Below are 22526 nucleotides of genomic sequence, written 5' to 3'. Positions count from 1 at the left end.
ATTTAAATGCATCAGTAATCACTTTTGACCAGGTGCAATGATTACATTATGTGTCCCAATTACCCAGGTGAAATGAAATCACATTGTCACAATCATTTGATGGAAAGAGGTAAAAAATATTTTATTCCAACTTTATGAGCAACAGTGTATATACACAAACTACAATCTGGCAAACAACAATGGCAAAGTGACTGGTACATATACTGAGGAGTAAATGAGCAAATGAGCAGCAGGTGTGTAGCAGAACGAGCAGGCTGGGAGACAATGCAGAGGGAGTGCTAGTGGGTGGAGACTGAGGGCAGGTGCTGACTGGAGAATGAGCAGAGGGGTTTGTGCAGGATAGACAGCAGGAGGGTGGGGGTCAAGAGGGGCAGGAAGCTCCAGCAGAGTCCAGACTTTGTTGTAGTGTCCCCTGTCTTTATAATCAAAAGGATCAGAGCTGGTTCATAGCTTCCATTTATGAATCCAGTAAGAATCGTATTACAATGTTGTCCTATTCACATCACCTCAACTTTTGCAATAAATGAATGCGTTTCAGTGAGTTACCATTATACTTCACATCTCAAAAATCACAAGCTACTGGGGATGCTACATCTAATATTGAAATAGCCATGTCAGATGGTGCTTCAGTCACCTTGCCTGCCACCCTCATCCATCTTCTTTGCAGGTGTATCATCTGTGAACTTACAGCAGGACTGTAGTGGCTGTAAGTGCCTGCAATGTCATCTTAACTATTTGTTTTTCCATCTGAAAACCAATTATTCAGTAAAATCCTCGGAGGGAAAGAGATATTACATGTAGTGATTGAAAAAATTTGACCTGCGCCAGCCACTTTCCACTCCAAAACTTCCTCTAACATTAATGAGAATTTGTAGAACAATAAAAAAGAGAGACTTGTAAAAGATGTTCAGTATTTAATTTCTTTAATCCCACTTGTGGTTAATACATTTAAGTGCAATAGTCCATCATACGTCAGATATGCTGTCAAATTACATTACAATACTGTCAACATATGTGTTAGTCTAAGAAACTAAGGTTTTCAGAAGATAGAGATGCTTCAGTGAATAAAAGGCTGTAATAACAGTGTGAGGTGACACAAGATAAATACAATATAGGAAGATTGGTTTCTTAAAGGTCCAGTGCAATAAAAATACATTACCCAGTGTTTTAGTATTACTTAACAAAGGACATGCCAAAATAAAGTTACCTACGGGAGATCTAGACCAAAGCTATATGGTGCTGGGCTTTAAAAAAAAAAAGAAGAAAAAGAAATACTTGAGAAAATAAATACTAAATCCTGAAATGTAGAATCTGATAGACTGATTTAAGTACACAGAAATGTTCTTTTTCTATTTAAAAATAAAGTCACCCTGAACCTTTTCAACCATCATTATTGTGGACATTTGAGTGAAATCCCTTGAGAAAATATAATAAATAAACATCAATAATGTTTCAGTGCAACAGCGCATTTTTGCTGTTGGCCATCACATTTCTTACTGCTGCTGTTTGTTAATATTAGCCTTGCAGAAAGCTAACTGTGATCACTGTATGTCTTGATAATTTGGCTTTTAAGGTATTCAGGTAGTGAAGAGCTGTGCTGCATGCTGGGAGCAAGTAAGACATTGCTTTAGAAATCAGAGTAGATACTTACACCTCTGGAGAGCCAAGAGTGTGAATCCTGATTCTGTTTCAACATAAGCTTTTATTCAAAAGAACAATATGTAATTTAAACACTATAATGGTTCAGCTTTCACCTTTTTCAAGGCTTTCAAACATGAATGCCACTACACAAAGAGCAAGAGTGTAGTATATAGGGCATCGTAATCAAGAAAAAAAAAAGAGAATTACTACCCCGCAGCCAACCACTCAAGTTGCAGAAAATATGGTCACAGTCTCCCCTCCCTGAGTTTAGATAGATAGATACTTTATTCATCCCCTAGGGGAAATTCATGTGTCCATTATCTCATTGTTGATAATAATAACAACAGTTAATAATAAATAAACAATTATAATTAAATCAGTCCATTTCCTTTGGCCAAGTTGTTGTATAGCCTGATGGCAGTGGGAACAAAGGATCTGCTGAACCTCTCTGTTCTGCAGCATAGTGAGATGAGACGTTTGCTGCAGCTGTAGCTGCTTCTCTGTCTTGCCAGAATGTTGTGGAGAGGATGGTTGGTATTGTCCAAGATACGTGGCACAGAGGCATAAAGATGCTTAGTGTGGATATTAATTATAGCTATACTTTTCTATGAACAGATGCTCTCCCAGAATTACTTGTATTTCTTGTGTTTTGTTACCTTTGTTATATGAAAGTCAGTTTTGAAAGGTTTTTATTGGGTGTTTATTGCAGTGTGATTGCTGTATGGTTTCTTGATTACATTTCGCTGAGTGCCTCTGTGCTGTTTTTTTGTTCAGTGACATTCTTGCTTGAAAACCCTTTAAATGGCTAAAACATGTACCTGTAGATGTCTTTAATTTCCTTTTTACTTTGTTTCCTTTTGATAGTCACAGTTGTGTGTCACTCTCCAGAGGTGTTAGTTTCTTTTGTAATATTATTTCCCCTTTTCCTGAAACACCTGTAGAGTTTCAACAAAGATCTGAAAGTGTTCACAATGCCACACTGTTTAAGAAATCACTTTGTCAGGTGGCTCCACAGGTTGCTGTAAAATTACAGCCACAGGGTTGAGTCCTAATTTTTCACTCCAGTGTCTTCAGTTTATTTTTCATCATATTTTTTAAATCTAAATTTAAATCAGAGCACTGGATTGTTAAAGCAGTTATTTTAATGTGTTTTTACCTTTCAAACATAATATTGCCTTTGCACTTGCCAGGTGTTTTACCTTTGCTTATTTGAAAGCAGTTTTTGCAGAGTTCACCATTCGTAATGGGAGTACGTCCTCCACCCATTCATTAGGGGTAGCCATCATGCGCTCCCACAGGGCCACCTCATAGGGAGTTGAGTCCATCCAATCCACCAGTGCTCCATAACTTTTGCCTACAGGGAGAAATAAAATCATTAAGTCTATTTACTGATAACCTGTGTTTTTTAATACTTGGCCATTCATACAGATTTTGGAATTTTGTTAATGTGTATATGTTTAGCTTTGAACTCATTTTAGACATCATTGCAATTCATTTTTACTTTCATAGCTTGTATTCTGTTTTATATTTACCATTTCGTAATGGAAGTGAATGGGAAGAAGAGTTCAAGTTACTGATATGTCAACTTGTCTCTCTTCTACATACTATGATCTACAATCGTTAATCAAACCTTAAACAGGTCACAGTATGATCACAGTTGTATGTGATCAGTCTTGTTTAGGTTTCTGATTTCTTTCATACTCTTTGTTTTGTGAATTTATATTTTACACAGTTTTATGTTCTTTTAGATCAATTGATGTTTATTGGCCCAGTCAGAGACTGATCGAGGTATCAAATGTAGCTGCTGTTTAAGTTTTCCAAACAAGAAAAAATGTGTTGAGTAGCTCTCAGCCCTCAGTCGCTGTTATTTTTCACACATTATACATTTAAATGTGAATCTATGTCACTGAGAATGTAAACATCAAACCAAAATTAACCGGATGAAAGAGTTTATCTTCAATTTCCCATTCACTGCCACTACAGCTGAAATCTTTCTGCACAAGCACAGCTGTAAACTGCAGTATTTGAATATCGTGTACACACGACTTAACAGCATACTCAGCCACCGTTGTTGCAACTTAAGCTGTAAAAAATCTAAGTGATAAGATATTTGCTTTGTGAGATATGATTGTCTATATAAGAAGCATCATGTATCCTTGCCTTACCTAAATGGTTGTACAGCCAGTGAACACCTGCACAGTTGTTTGGCTGATTAGCTAAATAGTCCATTTACTGGACTCAAAATTATCCCACAATGCAACATAAAGAAAGTGTACCAACCAGGAGCTGACTACCATCATGTGTCCAAAAAGATTTACAGTTGCAATCAAAATTATTCAACCCCCATTGCATTTTAGGTTTATTGGCAAAATTTAAAAATGTTCAGGTGTTTGCAATAAACAAATTACACAAGAACAGTTTAAATAGTTAAATAAAACTAATATTACAAGGATTTTATTCAAATTCAACACTAAATCCTACTTTCAATGACTACTGCAGTCTCAAAAATATTCAACCCCCTGAACAGAATTCCTCATAAGAGCACACATTAGCAAATCAGGTGTGGTCTCAAGCACACCTGATGCAACCAATCAAGGGCTTCATTAGTTGCATCACGTGTGCTTGAGATAGAACACCTCAAATACCTGGACTGTTGACGGTGATGTTTCATTGCATGTTAGAAATATGGCTAAGTCAAGAGAATTGTCCAAAATGTTCAGAGAAGAGATCATTGCCTTGCACAAACAAGGAAAAGGATACAAAAAGATAGCAAAGGCACTGAATGTTCCTAGAGATACAGTTGGAAGCATAGTTCGCAATTTTAAAGTTAAAGGTGGCTACACTACCTGGATGTGGCAGAAAGAGGAAGCTATCAACGGCTGCCACCAGAGTCCTGAGGAGGCAGGTGGTCAAAAACCCTCGAATGACTGCAAAAGACCTGCAGCAAGACTTGGTGGCAGCAGGCACTGAGGTTTCAGTTTCCACAGTAAGGCGCATACTAAACGCTGAAGGGCTCCATGCCCGAACTCCAAGATGTACACCACTACTGACCCAAAAGCACAAGAAAAGTCGGCTCCAATTTGCTTAAAAAAATATAAATAAGCCAAAGAGGTTTTGGGATTCTGTTCTGTGGAGCAATGAAACAAAACTGGAACTTTTCGGGCCTATGGATCAGCGGTATGTCTGGAGGAGGAAGAATGAACCATATGCTGAAAAGAACACCCTGCCTACAGTGAAGCATGGCGGTGGCTCAGTGATGCTCTGGGGCTGCTTCGCTTCCTCTGGCACTGGAAACTTGCAGCGTGTGGAGGGCAAGATGGATTCAATCAAGTATCAGGAAATCCTGAGAGAAAATATCATGCCGTCTGTGAGGAAGCTGAAGCTTCTTGAACCCAATTGAAAATCTCTGGTGGGATTTGAAAAAAGTGGTTGCAGCACGTAAACCTAAGAATATTAGTGAACTGAAGGCCTTTGCCCATGAGGAATGGGCTAAGATTCCTCAGGAACGCTGCCAGAAGCTGGTGTCTGGCTATGCATCACGTTTGCATCAGGTCATAACAGCAAAGGGGTGCTCTACTAAGTACTAAAGATGCTTGTCATGAAGGGGTTGAATAATTTTGAGACTGCAGTAGTCATTAAAAGTGGCATTTTGTGTTGAATTTGGAGAAACCACTTGTAATATTAGTTGTGTTGAGCTATTTAAATTGTTCTTGTTTGATTTGTTTGTTGCAAACAGCTGCTAGTTTGTACATTTTGCCAATAAACCTAATTTGCAGTGGGGGTTGAATAATTTTGATTGCAACTGTAGGTAAAGCTTAAATGATCAATTGATGTACAGAAATTAAATTTGTTTGAGGCAATATTCAAGCAAAAATGCCAAATGTCGCCTAGTTCCAGCTTCTAAATTGTGATGCTGCTGCTTTTCTGCACTGTTAGTTGGACAAAACCAGCAATTTGAAGACTTCACCTTGGGCTTTAGGAAAGGGTGATGGGACGTGATCAACATTTTTGCTGACTAAAAACTCTTATAAATGATGTTCTGGAGATATCCCTGCAAATTAATCTCAACACTGCAGAGTATAGGGAGTAATTCCTGAAAACTGCAAACGTTCACATTTATTACATTTTCTTATTGGTTACAGCAGAGACAGGTAAATGAGCACTGGCGCCTTTCACAGCAGAACAAAGGAAGTGTATGAAATAGAAATAAATACCTACAAAATGGAACTGTAGAAAAAACAATGCCACCACTCAGCAGGAACAATATTTTAGGCATATGAAACAGTGAATGTGTCATAATGCAACTCTGTTATTATGAACTCCTCTACTGTACTCAGATTTTATTTGTCTTTTTAATGAGTTTTCTTTTCTTCTTGGCAGGCAGAAAATAATTTTAATCTGACACACAATATGTCGGATCAAAATCTCTGTATAGCAGGTAGTGAATGCAGGTTAAGTGAATGATTTGACGGCTCAGTGGTCACTGATGCTCCACAAAGAAAAGTCTCAGTTTCAAACCGCACTATGGCTGCCTGACGGATTTTCACCAGAAGATGCAGTTTTCTAGTTTATATATAAACCAATATGATGCTCAAGAACTGGATGGAGCTCTTCCACCAATACCTGTTCCAGCTCCGAGCCTCAGGCCCCCCAGCAGGTTGCTCGCTAGCCTGTCTCGGTCCCAGACAGTGAGCTCCACACAGGCTTCTGATAGATCAGCCTCTCTGATGCCATCGTACACCATCGTGTGGTTAAACACTGGATCCACTGTCCTCCGCAGCACGCGTGTCTTCTGCCGACTCTTCCTGCTTGTGTCTGGCAGCACAAAGCTTGAGATAACGAGGAAAAAAGGAAATATGCTGACTGATACAGCAGAAAACTTAAAACTGATCCTTACTTGTGTAGAACATATTGAGCGTACCACTTCACATATGGGTCAATGGTGGCCCGGATCAGAGGCAGGTTCTTGCATTCCTTCACCCAAATGTGAATCTCTCCGGTGTTGGGACCATCTTTAGCTACACCTATAAAGAAGAAATGACACACAAAATGTTTATGCCCCAGGAAGTCAAAGCTCAGTAACTACATTTTGCTTGATCAAAACTGAGTCAACATGTGAATCTGACCTTCATATAAACTGTTATCATGCCATAGGCATTTGTGCTTTCTAGTTAAACCAGAGTGAGTCAAGAGGCAGTAACAATACTCTGACTGTTTAATTACTGCATTCTGGCTTTGTTTTCCCTTCCAGGCTGCAATAAATACACTCTGGCTTACTGCACTAAATAAATGCACTAAATGTGTATTTCCCTAGCTTTGACCAGTCATTTAAAACGGCATCTTAGTAATTCAGTTTGTGATTCCACTAAACTAAATAAGCACAATTTATAACATATCATCCAAATCAATATTTACCTGACTAGCTAAAGAAAAAGTAGTTCAATTCTTATTAACGTAAGACTGTTGTGTGCAGACCTTCACTGTGGGTGATCTGTGGCAGGAAACGTACGGCGAGCCTCATTTCTCCTCGCCCATTCGATGGCACTGGAGTGGGTGTAGTCTGAAAAGTTTTACAGAGGATACTTTATATAAACAGTGCATCCAAAAATCCATCATGAAGCTCCAAGATTCCTTTGTACACAGGTTACACAATGACTACAGTGCATGTGATATAATCAGCTCAAATAGACTCCAGGCAGGCTGACCACATTCTTAGATAAACCGTGGATAAAGCAGCCCGTATGGGTGTTTTTCTTCTTACCCTTGCTTTCAGGGCTAAGTCATTCATCTGGGTGTGGTCAAAGTCCCACTTGGAGAGGTCCACGTCTACCTCGCCGAGGAAACTGTTCCTGCCAAAAGTGTCGTTATGCCAAACGGAGAGAATGAGCGTCTGAGTTCTGAGGTACTCCATGCGAACACGATACTGTAAGGACAGAGAAGAGGGAGCTGCTTTTGTTTGCTGATTGTCAGGCACGCTAGGTATTAAACATGACAGTGTGAGAAAGTATCTGTGTGTGTTTAGTACAACTGGCATTATGTGCATCTGTGGATACTAACTCTGAGGATTTCATTGAAAGTTGGATTTAGCGTCTTCTTTTTTACAGATGTTTTCCTCTTTCCCAGATTAGCTTTGTCGGGTACCAGGTAGCTTTTGACATACCTTAAAAAGCACAAACACATTACAAAATCTCCTTATGAAGTGCGGCCACTTTGTAATTTATAGTACAACACATATGTACAATAAAATATAACTAAGCCATACATCATTAGATTATGTTCTGAAGATGTTATTCACCAGTGTGCAGACATATTATTATTGATTTATCCCCTGCAAATATTCCGTGGTTGCCGATGTCAGACACTTGAGTTCAGTTTTTTAGGTTACTTAGAGAATAAAAGAAAGGAATGGAAAGCAGCACACTCATAACTCTTACTTCTTACACCAGTGAAGTAACTTAAAGCACTTGAAAACCAATAATTTCCCTGTAACATAAAATATTTGAGGAAAAAAAATATCCTTTATTATTATTTATTAAGAGTTTAACCTTAAAAAACTCAGCTCACCTGCTTCATTGGTACTATGTATGATAGTGACCAAACGACTGACCAAGTGTCATCAGATTTTAATTCAAATGTCCTTAATTCCTGATAGTTGCCCGAAAGTAAGTAACATTATCTTTTTACTAATGAGCCCTTCCCACTTCAAACGAGCAAACTGTGTGTGAGGTGACCATGAGCTTGACCTTTGACCTTTAACCACCAAAATTTAATCATTCATTCATTCTTGGAATGTGAATGTTTGTGCCAAATTTAGAGATATCCTGTTTACAAGAATAGGACAGATGGATGATTGGACGGATTTGTAGCTGTAGTCGGATTGTTTAGTTGAATTGTAGCCTCATTCTGATTGGTCGATTTGTCGCCTTGTTCTGATCTGATCGATTGGTGAGTGTGAGAACTCTCCCTTCCTGTGTTTGACGTCTGCCCACAGGCCAGCACTTCTTTAGAATAGGTGTGTGTTTTTCTTCAGGTCATCAGTTTTCAGAGAATGAATGCTACATACAGTATGAAAACATTAATCTGAGATGGATTGCAGGTACAGTACTCACGGATCCGAGCGACCCCTCTTTGGGTCGACTGCAGCCAAGTCTCGGCACTCAGCCACGAAGATGTGAAACTCCCTGAGCCTCTGAATGTAGTTGATGGAAAATTGGATATTTCCCTGAACCTCCACATTCCCAAAGTCCCCGCTGTACATGGTCATTACACTTCCACTCAACTACAAACACACACAAACAAGCAACCAAACATTTTATTTTACCAGTGATATATGCATTACCAACTGCAATCACTACAGAAATGTTTTTATTGGACAATTCGTGATTTGTGAAAAGTGAATCTGTCTGTTAGAGATAGATGTGAAGGACAGAACTTTTAGTCAGAGTTTGGTGCAGTGGCGGGGCAGTTAACAAGACGTACATTTGCAAAACCAACAAGTTAGTCCTCATCCTCACAGGCTTTTCTCATGCAAAAAAAAACACTGCTTGAAAACAGTTGGGGAGAAATGCAATTGAAGTGGCTGTTTTTTCCCCAATGGTCACAAGGGGCAACAATGAGCCCATCCCACAATCAAAAACACACTTGGACAACAACAAAGACAAGATTCATGCTTTATCTGAAATGTTTTCAAACAGTGTTTTTAGTAAAGACTTTAAGGATGAGGACAAACTGGTTTTGCAAGTGTACATCTTGTTAACCTCAGCACACAGTCGATTACTGAAGCTTTTCTAAAGGAGACCTCCAGGACTGTCCCAAACATGGCTAGTGCCTACGATGAGTCTGATGGTGTTGGAAACATTGTTTATACTCTTATAAACTGAGAGGGGCATAACATGTGTCTTGTGGACTGAAACAGTGATATTACTCCTAACAAAAAACAAACTATGGGTTAATATCAGTCACAAATTAGGCTTAAAAACCAACAAGCAGTGCAGTTTAAGAGAGGAGTGTCTGACTGTGAAGCGTGCTAATGTGTTAGCAATGCATGCTACTGTGTGTGAACATACAGAAGACACAGACGCCATGCCAGAGGAGCTGGTGAGGTTAGTCATCGAGGTGCCCGTCATTAGTCTTCCTCTATGGTAACTCTCCTCGCAGGTGGAGTCAGTGTCCCTGCCAGCATCCTGCAACACAGACAGCAGGCACAGAAAGCTCTGTGCACAGGGATGCAGAGCACGCTTTGACCTACTGGACTAAAAGATGCAGGGGTGGTTTTACCTCTTTCTGCAAGAACGAAGGAACTGATTTGCTCATCTTCTTCAGGTGGTCTGGATCCGAAAATAAAGATGAGGAAGGTGACGGGATGGACGATACTAAAGAGAGGTTGATTGGAAAGCAAAATATACTCTAAATATACTCTTTACTAGAATGCCAGTAGCAAAAAACATCCATAATGAAAAGGATTGGGCAATTTTTACCATCACTAATGCGTCTGAGGTCAGAAGTTGGGTCTTGTCTTCTTTCTTGGCCTGTGAGAAACAATCAAAGGAATCTCTGTCACGCAAAACTATCAGTGCATTTGGGAAAATTTTGACTTTGAAGTTGTTGACATGCTCACGTGGTGATAAAGATGCTGTGATGTCCTCCATACTTTTAGCCAGATTTTTAGGCCGAGCCTCTGCTCGCCTCAATGCTTTCCTTATAGGGTTTTGGCCCTCATCATCATTTTCGCCTGCAGCATGTATTGGGGGAAGAAAAGCTGTGATTAACTTGGTTTGTTTGTTGGCTTAAAGACAGTTTTCCATGCTCAAATTAGTTGATGCAGCAGTGCGTCTAGCTATTGACATGACGGGCTAACATAAAATCCTGCACGTAGTAATGTAAATACCAAGTTTGAGGGATATATACAGGTATAGCCCTTGATTCAAAAGCATTAAAACAACTATGAAATAAAGGCACTGAAGTTGCAGTTCGGTGAGACATCTGTTTTTCTTCGTGTGGTGCCTGTAAAGTTAGAGCTATGTATCGCCCAGCCCACAGATTAAACATAGGCAGGTGAGCGCAGGTACACACACTGTTTACAGAGATTTGCTTCAGCCAACACAGATAATCCCACACGAACATGATATCAAGGATACTGCTGGATACAACCCAAAGTGATCTATGACTATGTAAACATTATTTATTATGTAATTATGAAATTTTATCGAAAATCGGTTTACTGTTGACTGTATAGGAGATTTATGCGGCCTTTAATGTTTGACTTTAACTCGTTTTATTCTCAATATTTACTGCTGATTTGATTTTTTTTTTTTAAATCTAATTTACTGAAAACGTCTGCTTGTGTTTTAATATTCAGTATCTTAATTCTTCAAGATAAATGAAACAGCTTTACTGACTGGAAACAAGTTCATCTACTTTGAAAGATCTTTGCAAAATATTCATCTTTTTCTAAAAATAAAATTTAAATTCATCTGTCATTTAAATGCCAACCTTTAATGTCCTGTTTTCTGCCCGACGACCACATCTTTAGATAAAAATGACAGTTTCAAGAACAGCTCATATTCAAGTGTTAGCTAGTTAAGGTAGCAGGAACAGCATGAGATTTGTATTATCGTATTATTATTTGTATTATTATTTGTATTACACTGTCAAAAAAAACAAAATCAGAGGTTGGCGCTCACGGTTTGAACTATTCCTCGAGTTGGACCAGGTTTCCGACGTGCTGCTCACAGACGACTCCTGGCCGGTGTCTGAACTGCTGTAGTTCGCCCACAGGGGGCGCTGACTCAACTTGTTGCCCTTCCTAGTGTAACGTTCCTCCGAGCTCACTGGTGTGCTGGCTCTCACTGGTCCGCTCATGTCAAATTCATACCCGGACTTGCCCTCTGACCCCTCGTCCTTCACAGCTGGGGCGAGAGAGGTGTGGACGCTGGTCTTATCCGTCATGCCCAGGTAATGCCGGTAGTCTCTTGGAACAAATGCACGTGCGCGTGGAGCCAGAGTCTCGGTGTCTTCGGTGTGCTGCCGTTGCTTCCTGCTCTGGGAGTGGACAGGGCTCACATCCATTTTAAGCTTGCCTTGATCTTTTTCATCAGAGACAGTCAACGAAAACATGCTAGTGGCGCGACGCAAAGAATTTCCCCGACTGCTTGAATTGCTAAAGCTGTCTTTTCTGTTCTTCGCAGAACGAGCCTCTTTTCCTGAACTGCTTTGTGGTTTCGTGGGTTTCTCCTCTCTACCAGAGTCTTTTGAGCTCCTTCTGGACTCTGTTGTGTAGTTAGACAGGTTGTTTTTGCTGTCGTTCATTGCTCTGGTCCCTGACCCCATCTGTCTATCATGTGGCGACTTGGATCTACTCTGCGGAGGTGGAGATGATTTCATGGCAGCTGGTCTTGTTTTCTCAACGGCGGAGGACAAGCGGTAAATCTCTGGGTCACCACTCTTTGACTCCTGAGATGGAAGCTGGCCACTTATTGACTCTTTCCTTTTAGGGCTTTTGGGTTTGTCAAAGGAAAACGTTCCCTTGGTATCTGACGTGGCCTCGTCCCAGAAATCGCGCAGGGTGTTGAACTGAGTTCGGCTAGTGCTGAGGCTCGAGGGCGACTTTTCTATTCTCTGATTCAAAGGAAGAACAGTGAAATTATGATTTCTGTCTTCCTCGTCGCTGCCTGAATAATTTCCAATTGACCTCAGATCGTACTCTGACTTTGTAAATCTTTTATTCAGTTTTGCCTGATTTGCACCTCGGGCGACTTTACCTTCCCCGAGAGTTTTAGGTTTGCCGGTGTAAAACATGGGCCTGTTCCTATCCTGCTCCCAGAAAGATTTGAGCTGCTTGATCCTCTCTGCCGTAGTAGCTCTGTCTTTATTAGACACGTCCTCTTTCTTTTTTGAAGACATGCTTGATTGCATGCTTTTGTCCTCACTGTCTCTCCTCTTTACGTCTTCACTTGAACCTCTGCGAAGCTGTGCTTTAGAGGTGATTTGCGCATCATTCCCACTTTGCTTGTAGTCCATATACGGGCTGTTTCTGGAGAAATACGGCTTCTCAGAGTCTGGAGTGTCCCTTGTCTGGACATATGTATCCAGCTGAGACACGTGCACAGCTTTTGACAGCTCTTCCTGTAGTGGGGTTTCTCTTGGTTGGGAAATACTGTCAGGTCCTGGGTTTGGTTTGACTGAAGGGACGCTCTCGGACTCTGGACTCAGTCTGGACTGGGTGGTTGTCCTTCGCTGTGGACTGAGTCTGGTTACACATAAAATCTCAGTGTCTGAGCCTTTCCTGTCAGACACTTGGGGGCTGGATAGCAACTTTAAATAATCTGAGTTGTATGTTGCGTCATTATTGTTCCTGTGTGATAAAGTATTCATCACCAGACAGTCTACCTGCTCGTTATTACTTAAGTGAACATTGTCTCCGGTATTTTCCTGTGGACTGATTACCGGTTGTTGTTCTCTTTCATTCCCATGATTTGAGGCGTACTTATCATAAATCCCCCTCCCACTGTATATTCCAGAGGGCATATCAGACACTGTGTGGGGCTTGTTCGCGTTCTCCTCGTCTTTCTCTGCTGAGAGGTAAACAAGTTTTTGTCCTTCGTCGCTGGGTGTGATCGATTTGCTGATAAGTATTTTAGGGCCCATGTTGCTTTTCTCCCAGAATGACTTCAGATGAGAGATTTTGGGTGGTTGGCTTTCATCATCATTGTCGTTCACTTCCTGCAACCGCATTCTTTCTCTGGTATCCTTCTGCACCTCCTCTCGTGTTTCAGTCAATTCCTTGTTGCCTGTTTTGTCTGTTGCTCTGAACTCCTTAGCCTCAGTAGTCTGTCTTTGTAAATGGCTTCTCTTCATTTCAAGCATGTCTTTCTTTCTATCACCTATAAAATCCCCAGCATCTTTTCTTACCGAATCTTCACTTCTTAACTTGCTGATTTCTACGTGTTTGTCAGAGCTCTTTGTGGCCTCTGGACCGTCGTCTGTATTCAGCCAATCACTGCTGTCTGTGCTGCGGCTGAACCAGTCCAGCACCTTGGCGATGGAGTCCTCCTCATCACCAGTGGGACTGGTCGTCTGAGTGGATAACTTGAACGCGTTTTTCTGATTTGATTTCTTCAGTGCTTGCTGATCAGACTTATCAATGAAGTTGAGATCGTAAGATACAGGAAGATCTGGATCTGAAAAGAGAGGTATGAAGAGAGATGTAAATACTCGTCAGAATATAGTCAGAAAGCTAGTACCCTCAGTCTCCTTTTTATTCTTTAATTAAAAAAAACAAAACATAATCAACAGCTCATAGACAAACTTAATATATCATTTAAAACACCTATTATTTTAACACTGTATTCGTCACTTCCATCCTACTAGAAATATTGAGATAAATGGGGACTTTTACTTTTTTAGCTGCACTTATGTCTGTCTCTCGGTTGGTTGAAATATCTCAATAATTATTGGATGTATTGCCATGAAATTTTGTACAGGCATTCAGAGGATAAGTCCTACAGGCTTTGGTGACGTCTTGTCTTTCCATCTAGCACCATCCAATATTTTTGTTTTAATGACCAAATACCTTCAGAACTAATGACATTCTAATTATACTCAGTGGTATGTTATGTTTAGAGCTAATTAGCAAATGATAGCATGGTAACACTCAAATTTAACATAAGCATATCAGTTGTGAGCATTGCTAGCGTGATGACATTTGCATATTTCGCTCAAAGGACTGCTCTACTGGAGCCACAGAGCCGCTAGCTTGACTGTTCTTCACTGGCTGCATCCGTCTGCATACACCCATGGGCAGTGAATAAAGCATTACACTAATGTTTAAAGGTAACACGTGAATCAGTGAGTATTTCCATCAGCTACCTCTATGCAAATATATTGACAAGGACGTGACAATATTACATAATTATTTAAGCACTAGTCAAACATTATTTCAGTGGTTTCCCCCTTGAGGACCACGGTCCCAAGACAAATCCAGGGTCACTAGGGACAAGAAAGAAAACCCACTTTCACCAATCAGACTTCTAAAAAATCCTTAAAATGCAACAACCTGAGAGGAAAATGTCACAGTTTTAGGTTGAACTGCTCACAGATCATACGTAGCTTCATATTTGGGACCACTGCCTTAGATGACACTGAATAACTAGTTAAAACATACCTTTAACTAGAGTATGTACAGTCAAGTCTCTTCATTACTGAACTTACCCATAGTGCTTTGAGTCAAACTCAGCTCCTCCTGCCTCGTTGCTGTTCCCACACTGCTGCTGTGTTCTCTGCCCGAGTCCTGAATGCTGCTGGTGTGCAGGACGACAGCATTCGCCCCTGCATGTTCTCTTTGGGTCTGATCGTCTCTTTCATCGCTCTTCTGTGGGGTTTCTCTCTCAGTTGACACTTCACCTCTGACGTATGTGACTGATCTGAAATTGCACAAGTAGTTTTAATGAGTTTTGATTGAAGATTTGCGTAAAAGACTTGCAAGGAATTTTCCACTGACCTGTCTCTTGTTATGGAAGGTGGGTTCCTCTCTTTCTCCAGACTAGAATTAGAGGAAACGTGAGATACAGCAGGCAGTGGCTGCTGGGAGGTTTCATCTGTAAAGCTGGAAGGCTGAGCAGGCTGAGACGCCGGCTTAGACACCAGAGCTGCACTTTTCTGAGGCATTTCATCCTGACTTTTCAGGCAGGACTGGGTAGAGCTCCCACTGGACCCACGCTGGATGCTTCGTCTTGGGGCAGGAATGATCCCCGCCGGCCCTAGCTGAGCGTCTAACCCCAGGCCATTGGTTTCTGTATGGCTGCTACGACGTCTTGAGAGAAACGTCCTCTTCTTTGGCACTGGTTTGAACCCTACAGAGGAGCCCTCTGATGTCATGGAGCCCCCTGAAGTCTGACTGGCATCCCCTGCTGGGTGATTCTTCAGTGGAGATATGGGATCTGAGGGAAACACAGAAGAGCATAATTTCTGCACTGCTATTACTTCACACATTTATTTTCTGAGAATCATGTTGTTATTCCCTATTTCGCTGCCTTGTCAGTTTTAAATTTTAATTCAAACCTGTCTCAGATGTCTCCTGATCCCGACCAGTCGACATGTCGCCATTATTCTCAGGTGGCTCAACAACAATAAGGGATGCACGGTTGAAAGGGTTGTGCCTTGGCTTGAAGGAAAATATAAATAAAAGGAATGTTTTAAATCACAATGACTGCAATGTAACTGTAACAAGTTTGCACAAAAGAAAGGGAAAAAATACACCAAAAAAAGAAACATATACCTACCGTTCTTGGAGAGCGGACGGCTGAATTTAGATTCTCTTTTTCAGCGTCACTGGAGAAAAAAATTGAAATGTTTAGTCGGGAACAGTCAATTTAAAAGAAATACAAACTAGAGATCATCAGGTGAGGTTACACAGATGAAAAACGTTGTGTATGCTGCTTAACAGTATAGTCTAACTGTGTGCATGACTGGGGCTTGCTGGCTTGTAAATAACGCTGATATCAAGAAGAAAAATATTTACCCGAGTAAACGAACTCCAAAAGTATGAGAGAACACTCAGTAAGATAAACTCACAATAAAATAGCTGGTCATTTCTCAATACAATACAAGAAAACAAATATTTAATTAATTAATTGATTGGATTGAAAATATATTTTTTGCAGTAATTCAATTATCAGACAGCAAATAGAGTTTCATTCTCGGGTCTATTGTGTGTTTGGGGAATTTGTAGCCCTCTGTGGAAGCTTGGCCAAGCCAAATATTGACCATACTGTTATATAAGGGAATTAAATGTGTCCCTGCTATGACACGAAGTTACTCCACTACACATACATTTTGTAATGTTTGCTAAGTTATAGTCTTAATAAAGAAAGCATCATCCGCTGGAGTAAGCTGTGCACTGTGAACGTGTTCATAATTTTGCAATAATCAAGTTACTCTCAACAAAGTATAAAAATATCATCACAGGCAAAAGTGCGACTGGTATTACCCAAATCAGTACCACAGGACAGTAATATCCTGACTCTCATTTCAGAAATAACCCCGACACTGACATCAACAGTCACTTCTCATTCAGTAATTAGCCGAGGGCTCTATCGAGTTAAACACTAAGCTAAACTTTTGATCTGTTCTCCCTCGTATGTCAGACCACATCCTGAACTGCTCAGAAGTGTAGCTGCTGCCGGGCTGTAAAACAAGACGTATTCCCAGTCAGCACCACCTATGTTTGCACAGGCTGAGTCACAAGACACCACACACACTGCGCACACACATACACACTGATAGACTGTTAGAGAGAGAGAGAGAGAGAGAGAGAGAGAGAAAGAGAGAGGAGCTGCTTGGGGAGTTTGCTATACTTTGTGAACTAAGTCTTCACTGTGAGAGATTTCAAGGGAACAGTCATACAAGAGTTGAATAAGTGTGGTCAGATATGTGTTGGTCCAATCAATGACTTGTTTACATGTAGATGTGACTCGCCACCTTTTGAAGTCTCCAAACCTTACATTGTGGCAGGCTTGAGAAGAACATGGGAATAAGACAATGAAGAGGTTATAGACACACCGCTGGGTAAATCTATGTATGGGAAATCACTGTGTACTTTATCTCCTGTGGCTGCAGTGCCTCCAAACATCTTGCAGGCTTTGGTGGAGCGACGACGTCCAAACCTCGACTGCTGGGCGTTTTGGATCTTTCGATTCTGAGAGACCCCTCTGCAGGAGAAAGGGGAAAGCTGAGCTGAGCTAAGCTAGTTGTTTTCTTTTTTTTCACCTGTTATCCAGCAGTGGGTTGTGTCCTCTGAGGGGTTTTTAGGATTCCACAGTTGGCAACGGTCTGCTGCAAAAGGATTAAATGTTTGCCCGGGGTGAAACTAACATTTATATATCACGTTTTTTTCACAAAATGTGCCAATTTACACTGGTCTTCTTCTCTGCTGTAACATGCGTGAGGTCCACTGTGCAGGCATGAGCAGAGGCTCAGAGGGGGTCGGAGTCAAACTTTAGTTTTGCCCGGGGCAACATTTTAACCTTCTGGGCAGAAAACAGGCATCTGTGGAATCATGAAAATACCTCTGAAGATTGAACCGGCTGCTGGATAACATTTGTGACTGAACCATGACAAGCTGAAGTTACGAATGTGCTCAAAAGAAAGCCCTTTGTCAACAGTGGAGAATACACACACCTAAACCAGAAGCCTTCCTCTGTTTCATGGAGGCCAGGATGATTTCCGAGCCGTGGATTTTGTCCATGTGTCTGCGAGACTTGGCCTCGTAAAACCACTCTCCGGTCAGGTATTTCAGATGGCTTTCTGACTGTGAGCTGCTGTTCAGTATTTTCTCCAGTTTCCTGTTGGGAAAACACAAAGGAAACATGTACAAAAGCTTAAGTGAAGAGGTTTTTCTGTAGAGTCATTTATAGTTCTTTCATTCACTATGTTAATCCTACCGGAGTGCCATTTCATTCTGAATGAAAGTTATAAGAAAAAAAAAAAAAAAGAAGAAAAGACTTAACATGATATTGTGCCTCTCCAGCTCAGTGGCTGCAGAGACACAAGAAGACGCTCTATTGTTAATGAACAAATACAAGACAACACTCGCTTTAAGCTGCACTCAATGGAGAATCTGACACCATTTTTATTCAGTTTGAGCAGCACTAATCTCCAAATATGAGGTGAAATATAAAACCAAGGACAGAGAAAGAAGAGACAAATCACCACGGGGTGTTTTTGAAGTTGTTAGAGCCACATTCACAAATGAGTTTCTGTTCAACTGATAGTTTTGTTTAAGATTTATGTTGGAAAAGGGACCAAAATAGTAGCCAAGAAGATTAGGTTTCATTTTGTCCTATGATTTTAACAAAACATTATGTTATTATGTTTTATACTGTTTTTAATCATCTACTTTTTTATAGTACCAATTTTTTTTCCTGCTTCACCACTTCTAGTTGTCACTGCTTCATCATCAGCTTAATATAACGTTTGCACATGATCTGTCAAAGAAAAGGAATTCGGAAAACATTTCCATCAAGTTAAAATTGAATTAAAGAGGAAAAAAAGGAAATTCCTGCGTCTTTAAATGACCGCTCCAACGCATCTTTCCTCTGGATACTGAACCACAACAGTCATGTGAAAAAAGGGTAGCACATTATTACAGGCCGTTGGCTTAATCCTTTTACACTAGACTGGTCGGGACACAGCGAGCATTCAGCCTCCCGCTGATGAAAAAGCCGGCCGGCCAATTCCATTAAACTCACAATGAGAAGCACATTGTTTCATGACATTCTTGACTCTTGAAATTGAAATGAAGCACATCCTCAAAAGAGGAAACGTTTGGGTTTTTTTTTTTTTTTTTTTTTTAGTTTATATGCATTATGAGTGGGAATGAAGAAGTTTTTTTTGGGGGGGGGGATCAAAGCAGACACGAGATCTGTTGTTTGTCTTAACGTGCCCTGAACATACACTGTGAGGAATGTCTGACGCCTCCCAAAGGTTCAACGAAGAGCTTGGGAACAGCCGACTGTAACTTTAAACTGCAGTATTTAACGTTTATCTTTAAATCCAAGCTGAGACGAGGCGGATCAGGATTTTCTAGCTGCTGAATTCAACTGTGTGGTCATCGGGCTCTTCACAGGTGAGGTGTCTCTCACCATCACGCCTTTAAGGGTTTCTATTCCTGTCCGTCAGAGCAGCATGATCCCCTCTTCTGTGTCGACTTCAACTTGGCTGTAATCTAATTGCTCATCTCACATTGAGGCTTTTAAGCGATGGAGGCAACTTGTGTATCCGTCCAAGCTGTTATTGTGTTATTCTATTATGGCCAGACAAGTATCATCTTCACTGGCATGTTTACTGCCCCACAAAGGCCTCGTGTCACAAAACAGGCAATGGAAAGACATGGGGGTTCTTATTAAATCGTTAAAATGACATTGGATGAATAACATGACATTAGTTCAAATGCTGGCATTCAACATTTCAGCTCATGTAAAATAACTCGAGGAGAAAAGAAACATTCGCTGAAGGATTTCAGAATAAGATTCTTCTTTACTTTGACTGAAGCCGGCCTGAAAGAGTCGCATATTTCTATACCTGACTCTTTCCTCCTCAGCCTTCTTCAGTTCGGCGTCCCTCCTCAGCACCGTCATTATCATCCCCTGCTCCTCCTCCGTCAGGTGGCTCAGGTCAATCATGGTTCCTCCTCCTCCTCCTGCTTCTCTCAGCGGGCAGATGTGGGAATGTTTGGCAGCAGGTAACAACCACCAGCTGGGTTTGTCACTGTCAGACAAAACACATGGCAACAAATTCACATTGTTTCATCCTAAAAAGACAAAAAACAAACATGATGTTGCTCCCAGGTTTCCATAGTTTACAGCTATAGCACTACCAAAGGACAAAGAGAAGGGAAATGGCCTTTTTGGAAAACTTTGGAGGAATTTTTCTTTTCTAAAAATGTGCACCGTAAATTTTAACAGTCATAAACTGCTGTTTGGTGAGTTGTGTGATTGTGGATTATGAATGCAGTGGCACCCAATAGCTCCATTTACACCAAAAACATCTGCAATACTTGAAGCAATTCCACCAAATGAGCTGTGATCATCACGTAATTAAATAGATTTACTCAATTATTGTACTTAAGTAAAACTTTTGAGCACTTCAATTGAGTATTTTCCTGTTGCTGTATTCTTCTACTGCACTGAATGTGAAAAAGGTAACATTATTCAACATTTCACACAAAAAGCAAAGATAAGAGAAAAGTAAAAACAAAAAAAAGTTTCCTCACGACCCCAAGGATTTATCTTGTGACAATTAGGGGGGGGGGGACTGAGCCCTAGATGGGAAAGCACTGGTCTAAACTAGTTAACTGTATCTAACATGGTTAAAACCAGCTCCACCTCCAGCAGCTACACCACTAAAATGTTGCTTTTATTAAAATCTAATGTCATGAAATATGATGTATCAGTACTTAATTATTTCCAGTGCAGGACTTTTAATTGTAATAGAGTATTTTTACAATGTTCCGTAGGTACTTTTACCAATGTGAAGGATCTGAATACTCTCCCCATGCATAAAGTACTGAAATGTATCATGTGTCCTCCTTTTGCATGTTTACTCAGGAAACTGGTTATTCACACAGCAGGTAAGAAAGACACTCACTGACTGTCTGAGCTACAGCTGTCACGATATCAGATATTCACTTCACGATTATCGTGGCCAAAACAATTTACGATAACGATATTATTGTGATTTCTTTAGAAAATTTGAATAAATATAAAATCAGAATCAGTCAAATTCATCTTTAACTTTGTTTACTGTGTGTTTTGTCTCTTTTTTTTGGCAAATCAATTACACTCAAATATGAGGCCTAACATCTCCTATCACAATATTATCATATTTGTATCATCAACACGATATCAGTATTTCATTCTTTAAATATGATGGTTACCATCAATACCAGTATATCATGACACCTCTAGTTAAAGCATTTTTTAAGCTTAAGATACACTTTGACTTTGTCAACAGTAAAATGATAAAATGTAGTCTTTTCATGCATGTTATTGTTCAGCTGCAGATTCTGAGATACAAGTGAATAACAATTGAAGACACAAGACTGAAAACTTTCCTTTGTCTGTAAGTTGTTTTTCTCTGATTACCAAATGTAATTTGATTTATTTGATAGAACTGCTTCCTAAAGTTAAAAAAGTGGCTTTAGAGGAAGCACACATTGCAGTCTTTTTTTCTTTTTTTCCCCCAATGTCCAGAATGAACTATTTCAAATCTCTACATTGAATCGTGAGAATAGAAGATTATCTAAAGTAAGGGTTACTAATCATTAAATCATGTAACTGATGGTATTTTCTGGTTTCCTTTCCAGCGTAGACTTCAGAGTTTCTATGAGCATATGTACAATGTAAGCAAACTTGAATAAAAGTGACACAAGTTTACCTGCTCGCTCCTACATTTCTTACTCTCAGGAGCCTCGGAGGCGACTTGCTGCGTCTTTAGGTACAGTTTACTTTCTGACTACGAGTGTTTGACATGTGGCCTACCTTACAGGACACCTGCAGGCTCCTATTAAAACGCTCCTGTGTTTCCCATCTGGCTGTAGTTAGAAGATAAAAATGCAGGGGCTTAAGCAAAGTGTTTACCTCCTCCACAGGTCTGCAGCTGCTGCTGGATGAGCTGGAGTCTCCGGACAGGACAGGCGGTGAGGAGACGGGAGGAGGCGGACTCAGTGCGCATACAGTCTATGGGAGGAACTGACCTGTGCATCACACGGCGAGAGGCGAAAGCAGCTTTTCCCACTTTACCGTTTATCCATCGTTTAGGTTTGAGGCAATTGTAGATGTTTATGGATTAAAACTGTACCTGTGTATCACATCAAACTGAGGTGGGTCTGTGTAATTTAAAGACAGGGCGTGTTGATACATCAGTGTTGTAATAGCAGGGAGCGTCCAGCAGGTGTCCTCAGTTTCCACATGTTGATAATAGTTTATTTGACAAAAGGGTGTGAACGAGAGTCAGTGATGTGAACATCCCCCTCAGGCAGGCAAGACCAGGTGAGCCTGAGGTTATTTCCAACAGTCAGGGACGGATTATTAGAAAATGGGCCCCAGGGCACAGAGAGGTAAAAGGCCCCATGCCCCACCCACATAGAACCCCCAGTCTGAAAGTTTGTGTCTCTTTATGGTCGTTTTGCATCTCTATGTCTCTTTGTGGTCATTTTGTCCGTTACTGAGCTCTCTGACTTCCTAACCAGAAATATTAACTAATTGTACAGAGGCTCTGACCCTGGGGTCCCATGACCCCTCGGTCCCCTAGGCCTGTGTTCATTAGACCCATTCAGAAATCCGTCCATGTATACTTCAATTACAAGTTCACAATACAGCACTTTTCTC

The 22526-nt window shown here is 40.7% G+C and overlaps 1 protein-coding gene across 3 annotated transcripts; it reads right to left on the bottom strand.

Moving 5' to 3' along the window:
• Positions 1–906: 906 nt before the first annotated feature.
• sytl2b (synaptotagmin-like 2b) lies at positions 907–21858 on the bottom strand. Of its 3 annotated transcripts, none has more exons than XM_087172946.1 (20): positions 21777–21858; positions 19720–19905; positions 17818–17981; positions 17237–17348; positions 15921–15969; positions 15700–15802; positions 15140–15578; positions 14851–15062; positions 11325–13820; positions 10259–10372; positions 10119–10169; positions 9919–10013; positions 9708–9824; positions 8751–8920; positions 7699–7801; positions 7403–7564; positions 7117–7201; positions 6563–6665; positions 6265–6470; positions 907–2995 (listed from the first exon to the last, which is right to left on the bottom strand). In XM_087172946.1, the coding sequence occupies exons 2-20, from the start codon at positions 19818–19820 to the stop codon at positions 2847–2849; spliced, it is 5031 nt and encodes a 1676-aa protein (XP_087029072.1). In that variant the 5' UTR covers positions 19821–19905; positions 21777–21858; the 3' UTR covers positions 907–2846. The 3 variants fall into 3 exon arrangements, with proteins under 3 accessions (XP_087029072.1, XP_023258050.1, XP_087029071.1); XM_023402282.2 differs by lacking the exon at positions 21777–21858 and adding an exon at positions 21678–21734; XM_087172945.1 differs by lacking the exons at positions 9708–9824; positions 21777–21858 and having other exon boundaries at positions 19720–19899.
• Positions 21859–22526: the final 668 nt, after the last annotated feature.

This window comes from Seriola lalandi, unplaced genomic scaffold, assembly GCF_002814215.2.
Source record: "Seriola lalandi dorsalis isolate HSWRI2012SDOR001 ecotype SW California unplaced genomic scaffold, Sedor1 jcf7180002053927, whole genome shotgun sequence".
NCBI lineage: Eukaryota > Metazoa > Chordata > Actinopteri > Carangiformes > Carangidae > Seriola > Seriola lalandi.
The sequence above is the reverse complement of the archived record's forward strand: the minus strand, read 5'-3'. Positions and strand labels throughout refer to the sequence as shown.